The sequence below is a fragment of the Schistocerca serialis genome, chromosome 12 (genome assembly GCF_023864345.2).
Source record: "Schistocerca serialis cubense isolate TAMUIC-IGC-003099 chromosome 12, iqSchSeri2.2, whole genome shotgun sequence".
Classification (NCBI taxonomy): Eukaryota; Metazoa; Arthropoda; class Insecta; order Orthoptera; family Acrididae; genus Schistocerca; species Schistocerca serialis.
The window spans coordinates 83,360,730-83,377,176 of NC_064649.1; the positions used below are offsets into that span (position 1 = coordinate 83,360,730).

Genomic DNA, 16,447 nt, shown 5'->3' on the forward strand with positions numbered 1-16,447 from the left:
TGTGTCTATCGACCTGCCAGTGCTTTTGTTCGGTAAGTCACCTCATCTTTGTTTTTATATATAATTTTTCCCACGTGGAATGTTTCCTTCTATTTATATATATATATATATATATATATATATATATATATATATATATATATATATATATATATATATAGTGTTTTAAGACGACTAAATGTGACTAAAAACACCCCCATCTCTCCCTCCCCTGCCCTCTCTCAGAAGGTCACAGTACCGGGACCTCTTTTTTTTTTTATTATTATTACAAATAAAGCACTGATTTAAACTATCTATACAGCCATAGCACTAGTGGCTGTTGCCCATCCCTATTTTACCCAAGACCAGTTGTTGGCCTTACTTGAGCTCAGTTGTTGTTTTGTTAACCAGTTCATTTCTTACCTGCAGCTGAATTTAATGTAAGTACAGCAGTTTATTGTTTTTGTCCTAAAAGCTGTTATGATAGTTTCTAATGGATAAGTTTGTAACCAGAAAGAAGAGGGAAACTGATTTTGATCCACCCACTATCATCATGTTAAGTTAATAATATGTGTGCACTACTATAATAACATAATTACATATCCATAGCAGTTTAATGTTAGCCCTGGAGTCATTATCTGGAGGCTGGTAGAACTTTGGGGTTGCAATATATCAGTATTTCACAAGGCAGTGGAGCAGTGTACATCATTATAAATAACAGTACTTTAAAATCAGTGCATAAAAATATACTAGGATTTGCTTGTGTTGCACAAAAATCACGTTGATCAGCAAAAATATTGCCCAACAATGGTTGCATTTCTTTAACAAAAAATTGCTCAAAATTCTATCTTTAGTTACCCAAATGGTAAAATAATAACCAGTCTGGTCATGCAGTTGGTAATCTTCTCAGTTATGAAAATCAGTTTGATACAGAATGACAGGGAGGGATTTGTGGAGAGCAGGTGGTGTATACGATAACAGCACATCTGATAGTTTGATTTGTTTCCAAAAGATTTTTTTCAGTGGGCTGTTCAATTTCATCTGAGCCGAGTGTGCTTTGGAGGAGGAGGAGGAGGATATTAGTGTTTAACGTCCCGTCGACAACGAGGTCATTAGAGACGGAGCACAAGCTCGGGTGAGGGAGGGATGGGGAAGGAAATCGGCCGTGCCTTTTCAAAGGAACCATCCCGGCATTTGCCTGAAGCGATTTAGGGAAATCACGGAAAACCTAATCAGGATGGCCGGAGACGGGATTGAACCGTCGTCCTCCCGAATGCGAGTCCAGTGTGCTAACCACTGCGCCACCTCACTCGGTATTGAGTGTGCTTTGCATCCCTCTTGTAAGACTAAAGGAATTCTGTGCACAATTAAATCTTAAAATATGCCTGCATTCAAGCATTATTAGATGATCAAATATGCAAAATTAAAAATGAAATATGCACGTGATGCATTTTATTTTATTTTAAAACAGTGTACAACCACCAGTTTTTCCGAATTCGCCATTGACTGGGTTAGCTCTGTTCATTGAACCACTGAGCTAGCAATCTACGGATTTGAGAGATGAGGTGGTTCGAATCTATCTGCTGGCAACCTCGAAAATGGTTCTCTGTGGTTTTCCATTTTCAGTTTAGGCAAGTGCTGGGGTTGTTCTCTCTTACTATAGGCTACAGGCAGTGCCTTCCAAATTCCTTTCTTTCTTGAGAGATTCCAGTTCCCTTAAAGATGCAGCTCCTCAGCTTAAATGAAAAGAGCTGCATTTAAGGCACACTGAACATCCTTCAGAGACTCCCGGCACCAGAAGCCATACAATAAATAAATAGTAATCCAAATTTTTCTTGTTTAGGCTCGTGTGCTTATCTGCTGGGACATTCTTCAATGCAAAAGTGACAGATGTATACTTAAATGAGGAAATTTGGGAAAGTGTAAAGTTGAATAATTCCAGATTCTTTACATTTTTGCCACAAAAATTGTTCTAACTTCTCTTCTACATCTACAAACATACTCTGCAAGCCACAGTATGGTGCAAGGCAGAAGGGACCCTGTACCACTTGTCAATTCCTTTCCTGTTCCACTCGCAAATGGAGTGAGGGAAAAACAATTTTCTATATGCCTCCATATCAGCCCTAATTTTTAGTTTCTTATTTTTGTGGTCCTTACGTGCAATGTATGTTGGTGGCAGTAGAATCATTCGGCAGTCAGGTTCACATGCCAGCTCTCTAAATTTTCTCAATAGTGTTTCTTGAAAGGAATGTCGCCTTCCCCCCAGGGATTCCCATTTGAGTTCCTGAAGCATCTCCATAACACTTACATATTGTTTGAACCTACCAGTAAGAAATCTAGCAGCATGCCTCTGAATTGCTTTGATGTCTTCCTTCAGTCCAGCTTGGTACAGGTCCCAAGCACTCGAGCAGTACTCAAGAATACGTTGCACCAGCATCCTATGTGTGGTTTCCTTTACAGGTGAACCACTCTTTCCTAAAATTCTCTCATTAAAGTGAAGCTGACCATTCACCTTCGCTATCATACTTCTCACATGCTCGTTCCATCCCATATTGATTTGCAATGTTACACCCAGATATATTTCCATGGCACTTTTGGTAACAACACAGCATCCCAAAAAATTCATATGAGTCCATTCCTGATCACTTCCTAAGCTCAAATCCAGATTGAAAGACTATCCATCTCATGAAAGTATCTTACAATGTGGATATAGATTTTTGGCTACCAGGGCAGGTTTGTGACAGTTTTGGGAAGAGGAATTCCGAATTTAACTGTTTCCTTCTAGAATTTAGTACACTTAATAGCACGTCTTGAACAACTGAGGATTACATGATTTAGATCTACTAATTCTGAGGGGTGGCTTTTGCAATACAGAGAGGTTAAAACTCTTATTCTGTAGTGATGTGCAGGATAACACCAATATCTGTTTCACATTCTTATGATTGATGTTGTATGTCATTGTGAAACATCTAGCTTTGAATACCATATTTTTTGGCAATCCATTTTTGACTCCTTACAAAGTTTTGTTCTTTTATCATCTAAGAGGTTTCTGAGAATCAGCAGGGGAGGTAGAGGTAAAATAGTCACTCTATGGCAATTGACAGAAGCTACCACTTACTTATTTTGAATCAACGTGTTATAAGGTATCACACCATATGTTGCTTGTGAAAAAGTAAATAATATATAGGAACTATATGAGTTTTTCTGAAGGCTTATGTATTGCAGGGTTTGCCTACCTGCGAGGGGTAATGTGGCCAGTGTCTTCACAACAGCATCTCGTGTTTGTTGTTCTAATTTTTGGACATATTTTCTGTGTATTTTGATGCCCTATCATCTGAAACAATACCACACAGCTGGAACAGACAGTTTTCAATGAGATTTTTGTGTTATGCCAAATATAACAGAACATATACTTCTATAAATAATATAAATTAAATAATTCAAAATTGACACAAAGGGGCAGAATGGTGGGTGGTAACTTTTTATATGAAAGGATTTAGAAGTCAGTCTGATTTGTAGTATTGTGGATGATATATGGAAGTAACTAACCCTTGTTGTTGTTGTTGTTGTTGTTGTGGTCTTCAGTCCTGAGACTAGTTTGATGTAGGTCTCCATGCTATCCTATCCTGTCCAAGGTTCTTCATCTCCCAGTACTTACTGCAACCTACATCCTTCTGAGTCTGCTTAGTGTATTCATCTCTTTGTCTCCCTCTACGATTTTTACCCTCCACGCTGCCCTCCAATACTACATTGGTGATCCCTTGATGCCTCAGAACATGTTCTACGAACCAATCCCTTCTTCTAGTCAAGTTGTGCCACAAACTCCTCTTCTCCCTGATTCTATTCGATACCTCCTCATTAGTTACGTGATCTACCCATCTAATATTCAGCATTCTTCTGTAGCACCACATTTCGAAAGCTTCTATTCTCTTCTTGTCCAAACAATTTATCGTGCATGTTTCACTTCCATACATGGCTACACTCCATACAAATACTTTCAGAAACGACATCTTCACACTTAAATCTATACTCAATGTTAACAAATTTCTCTTCTTCAGAAACGCTTTCCTTGCCATTGCCAGTCTCCATTTCATATCCTCGCTACTTCAACCATTATCAGTTATTTTGCTCCCCAAATAGCAAAACTCCTTTACTACTTTAAGTGTCTCATTTCCTAATCTAACTCCCTCAGCATCACCCAATTTAATTCAACTACATTCCATTATCCTCGTTTTGCTTTTGTTGATGTTCATCTTATATCTTCCTTTCAAGACACTGTCCATTCTGCTCAACTGCTCTTCCAAGTCCTTTGCTGTCTCTGACAGAATTACAATGTCATCAGCGAATGTCAAAGTTTTTATTTCTTCTCCATGGATTTTAATTCCAATTCCAAATTTTTCTTTTGTTTCCTTTACTGCTTGCACAATATACAGATTGAATAACATCAGGGATAGGCTACAACCCTGTCTCACTCCCTTCCCAACCACTGCTTCCCTTTCATGCCCCTTGGACCGAGCGAGGTGGCGCAGTGGTTAGCACACTGGACTCGCATTCGGGAGGACGACGGTTCAATCCCATCTCCGGCCATCCTGATGTAGGTTTTCCATGATTTCCCTAAATCATTTCAGGCAAATGCCGGGATGGTTCCTTTGAAAGGGCACGGCCGATTTCCTTCCCAATCCTTCCCTAACCCGAGCTTGCGCTCCGTCTCTAATGACCTCGTTGTCGACGAGACATTAAACACTACCCACCACCACCATGCCCCTCGACTCTTATAACTGCCATCTGGTTTCTGTACAAATTGTAAATAGCCTTTTGCTCCATGTATTTTACCCCTGCCACCTTTAGAATTTGGAAGAGAGTATTCCAGTCAACATTATCAAAAGCTTTCTCTAAGTCTACAAATGCTAGAAATGTAGGTTTGCCTTTCCTTAATCTTTCTTCTAAGATAAGTCGTAAGGTCAGTATTGCCTCACATGTTCCAAAACCCTTACTGGACCATTTTACCTGATAAGTTGTGGGGCCAGTTTTCCCACTCAAACATCATGTCGGCATTAGCGGTTCACAATACAAATAACCAAAGTGAAAGAAACAACAAGAAACTGCATTTGTGTAGGCCAAAAGACATTGTTTAAGAGTTGACATGATAAAAAGTATTACTCTGTACATAAGTGGGGTAACAAGAATAATATAAATTGCTTACATTATACAAGGTAACTGAAAATTAGGAAAGTTTCTGCTAAAAAATAATGGAACAAGTTTCGTTTCTCAAACTCGCTGACAACAAGGATAGTGTATATTAAAATTGGGCTGACCACTGTTTAGGGCAAGAAATAACCAATGGCCACTTTTCCCTTCCTGGCCACTTTACACCACTTTCCTCTACCAATCATCAAACGCATCTTTCGTCACAGTTATTATGAAGACTGTATATGGTAGATTTACAAGGAAATTTATTCCTTCCATGATGCCACTCTTTGCTAGTTGGTTAACAGTTTCATTGTCTTTAACACCAGAATGTTTGTGTACGTGCATGTGGCAGGTGGTGGGACGGATGCGGGCACAGCACCGACAACTGCACACTCACGAGACGCTGCTGCGGCACGAGCTGCAGCACAAGCGGGAGATGCTCCGCGAGTTGCGGGACGAGCTGTCACTGTGCCGCGAGACCTGGCAGCGTGCCAGGCAGAAGAGCTCCCAGTCCGAGGTCGAGTGGCGCGCGCTGCGCTCCGAGTTCGCCGAACGCCGCCGCCAGCGCGATGCCGGCTCTGCCGAGAGTGGCTGCTTCTCTGACAGCGGTGACGATGCCAAGGTAACGCAGCTGGATATAATTATGAGGGAAAAGCTTTATTAATTTGAATTTTCCGTAAAAGAGAGAAATCTAACAGTTATAATTCTGTTGTATAATTTCTAGTTTACATCTAACAAGGAGATGGCACGACCGTGGGGTTGGGGATTTGTCCGAAATTTTGTGTGGTGAAAGAAGACCCCTAACACCTCATGTGGTTAAAATATTAGGACGCACTACTCAGAAAATACAGAGAAAAATTGATTCAAAGTTTCTTAGGTGCCTTATGAGTATATAATGATAGTCCATTGCCGAGCTGCCATCTGGCCTAGAAGGTTAGGGCTCAGACTCGGACTTTTACACCAGAACTCTCGGGTTCGATTTCTCCTCTGGCACTTTTTTTTCTTCTGTTTCATTTTCTTTTGTTATTCCACCAATTATTCAAAAAGTTTCCCAAACCTACATTATTCTTAAAACATTCTTTAGCTGAAGAACAGAAAGTTTTTCATTCACTGAAAAATATTCGAGCTCATGCTCGTTGATATTTTACATCAGTAAAAACATTTTGTACGCGGAAAACATATATTTACCTGTTTGGTCAGTATTTATCACATAATCCTCATGGTATTGAGGGATTAAACGGCACGTCTGCCGACGAAAGTTTTCTGCAGTCGCCTGGATGTCCTGCATTGACACCGCTTCTTTCTTCGAAACCAGTTTCATGATCTTGCGTTGTGTGCTTCTGTGACCCATCGATCAGATACCTTGAATTTGAAATCGACGAATTGTGAAGCCGCAGCTAATGCCCATTGCTGTAAATTTCTTGTTGTGACTTGCTAATATTGCTGTCTCGCTTCCACGAAATGGTCGTAGGTGCACGAATCTATCTCCTCAAATTTATCCATTCGCGTATGACCACTTTTAATATCTTTCTCCCATTGTGAAAGATATTCTTTTCTCTTCAATTGGCGACATCCTTTTTTTGCAATTAAATTATTTTTCGTCAAAGCTTTCCATAATACACCACTGCGTCTTTCAATCGTGATTTTGATAGATCACTACAAATGGATTCTTCAGGAATTTCTTCTCCTATTCCAGATGAGCCAGCAACTTCTTCAGTCGACATGTTTAACCTCAGATCGGAATAACATGTTCAAATTTGAAACAGGCACATCTGTTCACGACGAAATTGAAAAACAAACTTCCATTTACTTCTCACAGCTCGCGCACAGTCCTATGCACAGATGACTGTTATAATCCCAAGGGGACCCTTACAAAGCCCCATTAAACCTTGAAACCCCATAAAACGAAATAGAACAACGAGCAAGATTATTTTTCATTGAATGAAAAACTTTACGTTCTTTAGCTAAAATAATGTAGGTTTGGGAAACTTTTTGAATAATTAGTGGAATGACAAAAGAAAGTGAAACAGAAGGAAAAAAGTACCAGAGGAGGAATCAAACCCGAGACCTCTGGCGGAAGAGTCCGAGTCTGAGCCCTAACCATCTAGGCCAGACAGCAGCTCAGCAATGGACTAACATTTTATACTTATAAGGCACCTAAGAAACTTTGGATCAATTTTTCTCAGGATTTTCTGAGTAGTGCATCCTAATATTTTAACCACGTGAGGGTCTTCTTTCACCACACAAAATTTCGGACAAATCCCTGACTCCATGCTCGTGCCATCTCCTTGTAACAACTATATAAACAGTACAGGGCTATTACAAATGATTGAAGCGATTTCATAAATTCACTGTAGCTCCATCCATTGACATATGGTCACGACACACTACAGACACGTAGAAAAACTCATAAAGTTTTGTTCGGCTGAAGCCGCACTTCAGGTTTCTACCACCAGAGTGCTCGAGAGCGCAGTGAGACAAAATGGCGACAGGAGCCGAGAAAGCGTATGTTGTGCTTGAAATGCACTCACATCAGTCAGTCATAACAGTGCAACGACACTTCAGGACGAAGATCCACCAACTGCTAACTCCATTCGGCGATGGTATGCGCAGTTTAAAGCTTCTGGATGCCTCTGTAAGGGGAAATCAACGGGTCGGCCTGCAGTGAGCGAAGAAACGGTTGAACGCGTGTGGGCAAGTTTCACGCATAGCCTGCGGAAGTCGACGAATAAAGCAAGCAGGGAGCTAAATGTACCACAGCCGACGGTTTGGAAAATCTTACGGAAAAGGCTAAAGCAGAAGCCTTACCATTTACAATTGCTACAAGCCCTGACACCCGATGACAAAGTCAAACGCTTTGAATTTTCAGCGCGGTTGCAACAGCTCATGGAAGAGGATGCGTTCAGTGCGAAACTTGTTTTCAGTGATGAAGCAACATTTTTTCTTAACGGTGAAGTGAACAGACACAATGTGCGAATCTGGGCGCTAGAGAATCCTCACGCATTCGTGCAGCAAATTCGCAATTCACCAAAAGTTAACGTGTTTTGTGCAATCTCACGGTTTAAAGTTTACGGCCCCTTTTTCTTCTGCGAAAAAAACGTTACAGGACACGTGTATCTGGACATGCTGGAAAATTGGCTCATGCCTCAACTGAAGACCGTCAGCGCTGACTTCATCTTTCAACAGTATGGTGCTCCACCGCACTTCCATCACGATGTTCGGCATTTCTTAAACAGGAGATTGGAAAACCGATGGATCGGTCGTGGTGGAGATCACGATCAGCAATTCATGTCATGGCCTCCACGCTTTCCTGACTTAACCCCATGCGATTTCTTTCTGTGGGGTTATGTGAAAGATTCAGTGTTTAAACCTCCTCTACCAAGAAATGTGCCAGAACTGCGAGCTCGCATCAACGATGCTTTTGAACTCATTGACGGGGACATACTGCGCCGAGTGTGGGAGGAACTTGATTATTGGCTTGATGTATCCTGAATCACTAAAGGGGCACATATCAAACATTTATGAATGCCTAAAAAAACTTTTTGAGTTTTTGTATGTGTGTGCAAAGCATTGTGAAAATATCTCAAATAATAAAGTTATTGTAGATCTGTGAAATCGCTTCAATCATTTGTAATAACCCTGTATAATAAAACAGCATAAAGAAAACATTGTGCTAGGAAAACTTAAAAACAATTTATGTTTTTTATTAAAAGAAAATGTTCTTGTGGGTACATAATGTAAACTGCTATAATCAGCTATTTGTATGGTCCTGCCAGATTAATAAGAGCACCTGTCAAAACCATGAATAACCACCACGTACAATTCAGACACACAGTAAATTGACGAGGTTCTGGAAGGTACTGACAGAGACACAGAGCCTGTCAATTCCAGTGCCGTGGCCACCGGTGCTAGGTTTCGTGGCGCAAACGCCCCGATCGAAGTTGTCCCACAGATTATTGACTGAGTTTAAATGGCTCAGATGGTTCAAATGGCTCTGAGCACTATGGGACTTAACTTCTAAGGTCATCAGTCCCCTAGAACATAGAACTACTTAAACCTAACTAACCTAAGGACACCACACACATCCATGCCCGAGGCAGGATTCGAACCTGCGACCGTAGCGGTCGCGCGGTTCCAGACAGTAGCGCCTAGAACCGCTCGGCCACCCCCGCCGGCTGAGTTTAAATCTGGAGACTTTAGTGGCCAGGGGAGTACAGTAATCTCATCCTGGTTCTCTTTGAACCACACTTATACACTGCAAGCTGTGTGACAAGTTGCATTGTCCTGCAGGTAGATGCCATTGTGCCGAGGAAAAACAAACTGCATGTAAGGATGAACCTCATCCCCAAGGATAGATGCATACTTGTGTTGATCTACTGTGCTTTTCAGAATGACGATATCACCCAGGGAATGCCACAAAAACATACCCCAGTCCATAATGCTACCTCCTCCGACCTGGACCCTTACGACTATTGTTGCACTGCCCTAAACACCAACAGCCATTTTTCCAATGGAGCATAAAACATGATTCATCTGGAAAGACCATCTGGTGTGATTCATTAGATGTCCAGTTGTTAACGTGTGAATTCCAGCTTTTGTTGCTGATGAACAAAATCAGCACGGGTGCACAAACCAGGTACCTGCTTCGGAGGCTAATACACAGCAACGTTGCTGAACATTTCTTGAGGACACACTGTTGGTAGCCCCTCGGTTCATCTATGAGGTCAGCTGCTCAACAGTTCCACATCTATTTTCCCGACACATCTCCGCAGGTGTTGTTCACCCCTGCCATTTGTGTGAAATCTTATGGGACTCAACTGCTAAGGTCATCAGTCCCTAAGCTTACACACTACTTAACCTAAATTATCCTAAGGACAAACACACACACCCATGCTCGAGGGAGGACTCAAACCTCCGCCGGGACCAGCTGCACAGACAATGACTGCAGCACCTTAGACCGCTCGACTAATCCTGTGCCATTTGTGGCTTGTGGTGTGCTACAGTTGCCTCAGCACTGGTTTTGGATAGGACCATTTTCCCACACATGATATACTGGAGGCAAGTGAACAGTTTACAAACTTAAGTCATTTTAGGAATGCTTCCACCTTTGGCCTGAAAGCCAATAATTGTGCCCTTTTGGATGTCAAATTAATTGCATTACGGCAATGACTGCACTGTTTCCTGTGTTCCTCTGAAACACTTTATATACCCCCCACTGCTAGTGCTGCCCCTGCCATCTGTGAGTAGATATTGCAAGTTCACAGTGAAGATAGGTGGTGGTCACATTAATGTGACTGGACCGTATATTATCTCTGATATTAAATTCTTGATTAATGTAAATAATTTAAAGGATAGATTAATAATGGTTAAACTGTGCATCAACATTTATATGGTGTTGTAATTCAGTGCATTTCAGTGTGATGGAAGATTTAAAAAAAAAAAAAAAAAAAATAGTGGAGGAATAAAGTCATTTTGTTATTATGCTGAAGATTGTGGGTTTGAATCCTAGTGAGCAAGATATAATTTTTTTACATCGTTATCGAAATGACAGTGCTCATTACTTTTATTCAGTTAACTGATTTAAATTTTTTGTTTAATTTCTAATCCTTTGAACATAATTTTAAACACTGTACTACAATTGTAATTTGCTTTCATTCTTCCTCATTTTATTCTTTTTTCATTTGGAATCTTCGAACATGTATATTGTATACAGGATGGTCCATTGATCATGACCGGGCCAAACATCTCACGAAATAAGCATCAAACGAAAAAACTACAAAGAACGAAACTTGTCTAGCTTGAAGGGGGAAACCAGATGGCGCTATGGTTGGCAGCTAGATAGCGCTGCCATAGGTCAAACGGATATCAACAGTGTTTTTTTAAAATAGGAACCCCCATTTTTTATTACATATTCGTGTAGTACGTAAAGAAATATGAATGTTTTAGTTGGACCACTTTTTTGTTTGATGCTTATTTTACGAGATATTTGGCCCGGTCACTATCAATGGACCACCCTGTATACTACATACACCACATATGCTACAACCATGTGAAAAACGAGCAAAATTTGTGATCTGTTCGGTACATGCTTCCTTTGTCTTTTCACTTTAGTTCTGAGAAGGATTGTCCCTGAGATACGCATCAGCTGTGAATCAGAGCTATGTACCACAGACCACACACACAATACGAGAACCGTCTCAGACAGCTGAGGCAGCCCTCATTTCAGTCTATGCGACCAGCACTGAGCAGCAAACCTGGTGCAATTTGCAGGAGACGCCGTCCGGAGGTAGCTGCTCGCCTGTGGCTGAGGAGTGCACACCACTGGAGGTGGAGGTGGGGGTGGAGGAAGAAGACGTGGAGGACCCCAGCAGCGGCCCCACCCACAGCGAGGGGGACGGTGACGATGACGACCCCGACAGCTGTGCCACCGTCTCCATGGTAGGCACCACCTGCCACTCACATCTCTCTGTCACAGAACTGTCTCCTCTCAGCCGTCCTGAAACTACTGTCCTCACAATCTTGTTCAGACATTGTCTGCCCCAATTTCCACTATAAAAATAACCTCTATTGGCACAGAGACTGAGAGATGAAAACTCACTTACACTACTGGCCATTAAAATTGCTACACCAAGAAGAAATGCAGATGATAAACGGGTATTCATTGGACAAATATATTATACTAGAACTGACATGTGATTACATTTCCACGCAATTTGAAAGCATAGATCCTGAGAAATCAGTACCCAGAACAACCACCTCTGGCCGTAATAATGGCCTTGATACGTCTGGGCATTGAGTCAAACAGAGCTTGGATGGCATGTACAAGTACAGTTGCCCATGCAGCTTCAACACGATACCACAGTTCATCAAGACTAGTGACTGGCGTATTGTGAGGAGCCAGTTGCTCGGCCACCATTGACCAGACGTTTTCAATTGGTGAGAGATCTGGAGAATGTGCTGGCGAGGGCAGTAGTCAAACATTTTCTGTATCCAGAAAGGCCTGTACAGGACCTGCAATATGCGGCCGTGCATTATCCTGCTGAAATGTAGCATTTCGCAGGGATCGAATGAAGGGTAGAGCCACGGGTCATAACACATCTGAAATGTACATCTACATCTACATCTACATTGATACTCCGCAAGCCACCCAACGGTGTGTGGCGGAGGGCACTTTACGTGCCACTGTCATTACCTCCCTTTCCTGTTCCAGTCGCGTATGGTTCGCGGGAAGAACGACTGTCTGAAAGCCTCCGTGCGCGCTCTAATCTCTCTAATTTTACATTCGTGATCTCCTCGGGAAGTATAAGTAGGGGGAAGCAGTATATTCGATACCTCATCCAGAAATGCACCCTCTCGAAACCTGGCGAGCAAGCTACACCGCGATGCAGAGCGCCTCTCTTGCAGAGTCTGCCACTTGAGTTTATTAAACATCTCCGTAACGCTATCACGGTTACCAAATAACTCGGTGACGAAACGCGCCGCTCTTCTTTGGATCTTCTCTATCTCCTCCGTCAACCCGCCCTGGTACGGATCCCACACTGATGAGCAATACTCAAGTATAGGTCGAACGAGTGTTTTGTAAGCCACCTCCTTTGTTGATGGACTACATTTTCTAAGCACTCTCCCAATGAATCTCAACCTGGTACCCGCCTTACCAACAATTAATTTTATATGATCATTCCACTTCAAATCGTTCCGTACGCATACTCCCAGATATTTTACAGAAGTAACTGCTACCAGTGTTTGTTCCGCTATCATATAATCATACAATAAAGGATCCTTCTTTCTATGTATTCGCAATACATTACATTTGTCTATGTTAAGGGTCAGTTGCCACTCCCTGCACCAAGTGCCTATCCGCTGCAGATCTTCCTGTATTTCACTACAATTTTCTAATGCAGCAACTTCTCTTTATACTACAGCATCATCCGCGAAAAGCCGCATGGAACTTCCGACACTATCTACTAAGTCATTTATATATATTGTGAAAAGCAATGGTCCCATAACACTCCCCTGTGGCACGCCAGAGGTTACTTTAACGTCTGTAGACGTCTCTCCATTGATAACAACATGCTGTGTTCTGTTTGCTAAAAACTCTTCAATCCAGCCACACAGCTGGTCTGATATTCCGTAGGCTCTTACTTTGTTTATCAGGCGACAGTGCGGAACTGTATCGAACGCCTTCCGGAAGTCAAGAAAAATAGCATCTACCTGGGAGCCTGTATCTAATATTTTCTGGGTCTCATGAACAAATAAGGCGAGTTGGGTCTCACACGATCGCTGTTTCCGGAATCCATGTTGATTCCTACATAGTAGATTCTGGGTTTCCAGAAATGACATGATACGCGAGCAAAAAACATGTTCTAAAATTCTACAAGAGATCGACGTAAGAGATATAGGTCTATAGTTTTGCGCATCTGCTCGACGACCCTTCTTGAAGACTGGGACTATCTGTGCTCTTTTCCAATCATTTGGAACCCTCCGTTCCTCTAGAGACTTGCGGTACACGGCTGTTAGAAGGGGGGCAAGTTCTTTCGCGTACTCTGTGTAGAATCGAATTGGTATCCCGTCAGGTCCAGTGGACTTTCCTCTATTGAGTGATTCCAGTTGCTTTTCTATTCCTTGGACACTTATTTCGATGTCAGCCATTTTTTCGTTTGTGCGAGGATTTAGAGAAGGAACTGCAGTGCGGTCTTCCTCTGTGAAACAGCTTTGGAAAAAGGTGTTTAGTATTTCAGCTTTACGCATGTCATCCTCTGTTTCAATGCCATCATCATTCCGTAGTGTCTGGATATGCTGTTTCGAGCCACTTACTGATTTAACGTAAGACCAGAACTTCCTAGGATTCTCTGTCAAGTCGGTACATAGAATTTTACTTTCGAATTCAATGAACGCTTCACACATAGCCCTCCTTACGCTAACTTTAACATCGTTTAGCTTCTGTTTGTCTGAGAGGTTTTGGCTGCATTTAAACTTGGAGTGGAGCTCTCTCTGCTTTCGCAGTAGTTTCCTAACTTTGTTGTTGTACCACAGTGGGTTTTTCCCGTCCCTCACAGTTTTACTCGGCACATACCTGTCTAAAACGCATTTTACGATTGCCTTGAACTTTTTCCATAAACACTCAACATTGTCAGTGTCGGAACAGAAATTTTCGTTTTGATCTGTTAGGTAGTCTGAAATCTGCCTTCTATTACTCTTGCTAAACAGATAAACCTTCCTCCCTTTTTTTATATTCCTATTAACTTCCATATTCAGGGATGCTGCAACGGCCTTATGATCACTGATTCCCTGTTCTGTACATACAGAGTCGAAAAGTTCGGGTCTGTTTGTTATCAGTAGGTCCAATATGTTATCTCCACGAGTCGGTTCTCTGTTTAATTGCTCGAGGTAATTTTCGGATAGTGCTCTCAGTATAATGTCACTCGATGCTCTGTCCCTACCACCCGTCCTAAACATCTGAGTGTCCCAGTCTATGTCTGGTAAATTGAAATCTCCACCTAAGACTATAACATGCTGAGAAAATTTATGTGAAATGTATTCCAAATTTTCTCTCAGTTGTTCTGCCACTAATGCTGCTGAGTCGGGAGGTCGGTAAAAGGAGCCAATTATTAACCTAGTTCGGTTGTTTAGTGTAACCTCCACCCATAATAATTCACAGGAACTATCCACTTCTACTTCACTACAGGATAAACTACTACTAACAGCGATGAACACTCCACCACCGGTTGCATGCAATCTATCCTTTCTAAACACCGTCTGTACCTTTGTAAAAATTTCGGCAGAATTTATCTCTGGCTTAAGCCAGCTTTCTGTACCTATAACGATTTCAGCTTCGGTGCTTTCTATCAGCGCTTGAAGTTCCGGTACTTTACCAACGCAGCTTCGACAGTTGACAATTACAATACCGATTGCTGCTTGGTCCCCGCATGTTCTGACTTTGCCCCGCACCCGTTGAGGCTGTTGCCCTTTCTGTACTTGCCCAAGGCCATCTAACCTAAAAAACCGCCCAGCCCACGCCACACAACCCCAGCTACCTGTGTAGCCGCTTGTTGCGTGTAGTGGACTCCTGACCTATCCAGCGGAACCCGAAACCCCACCACCCTATGGCGCAAGTCGAGGAATCTGCAGCCCACACGGTCGCAGAACCGTCTCAGCCTCTGATTCAGACCCTCCACTCGGCTCTGTATCAAAGGTCCGCAGTCAGTCCTGTCGACGATGCTGCAGATGGTGAGCTCTGCTTTCATCCCGCTAGCGAGACTGGCAGTCTTCACCAAATCAGATAGCCGCCGGAAGCCAGAGAGGATTTCCTCCGATCCATAGCGACACACATCATTGGTGCCGACATGAGCGACCACCTGCAGATGGGTGCACCCTGTACCCTTCATGGCATCCGGAAGGACCCTTTCCACATCTGGAATGACTCCCCCGGTATGCACACGGAGTGCACATTGGTTTTCTTCCCCTCTCTTGCTGCCATTTCCCTAAGGGGCCCCATTACGCGCCTGACGTTGGAGCTCCCAACTACCAGTAAGCCCACCCTCTGCGACTGCCCGGATCTTGCAGACTGAGGGGCAACCTCTGGAACAGGACAAGCAGCCATGGCAGGCCGAAGATCAGTATCAGCCTGAGACAGAGCCTGAAACCGGTTCATCAGACAAACTGGAGAGGCTTTCCGTTCAGCCCTCCGGAATGTCTTTCGCCCCCTGCCACACCTTGAAACGACCTCCCACTCTACCACAGGTGAGGGATCAGCCTCAATGCGGGCAGTATCCCGGGCAACCACAGTCGTAGTCCGATCAGGGGATGCGTGGGAAGAGCTGGCCGTCCCCGACAAACCCCCATCCGGACCCCCACAGTGATGCCCATTGGCAACAGCCTCAAGCTGTGTGACCGAAGCCAACACTGCCTGAAGCTGGGAGCGAAGGGATGCCAACTCAGCCTGCATCCGAACACAGCAGTTGCAGTCCCTATCCATGCTAAAAACTGTTTTGCAAAGAACGTCTGAACTAATCTACAGAGAGCGCAAACAAATCGACAAAATTTAAACGGTTATTAAAATACAAGATTGCCTAGTAAATGCAGTAATGCTGCTACTTGCGCACTGCTGACACTGCTCGGCGGCGGAAGGAGACTAAGCGAAATTACACTATTCAGGTACTAAAACACGATGCTACACTCTGAAATACTATAATACGCCCGAAATTTATGAATTAAACAATGCAAGAACCAAAAACACGCAAAGAAATTAAGACTTAAACTATGTAACAAATGAGTGAGC

General features: G+C 42.8%; 1 protein-coding gene across 2 annotated transcripts in view; it reads left to right on the forward strand.

Annotated features, from left to right (window-relative positions):
- Positions 1–16,447, forward strand: part of LOC126428239 (plectin) — a 213,286-nt gene that overhangs the window by 175,752 nt on the left and 21,087 nt on the right. For both annotated transcript variants that reach the window (XM_050090154.1, XM_050090155.1), the window contains exons 14-15: positions 5,522–5,791; positions 11,440–11,607. In XM_050090154.1, the coding sequence (XP_049946111.1) occupies positions 5,522–5,791; positions 11,440–11,607 (438 nt within the window). The remainder of the gene's footprint in view (positions 1–5,521; positions 5,792–11,439; positions 11,608–16,447) is intronic.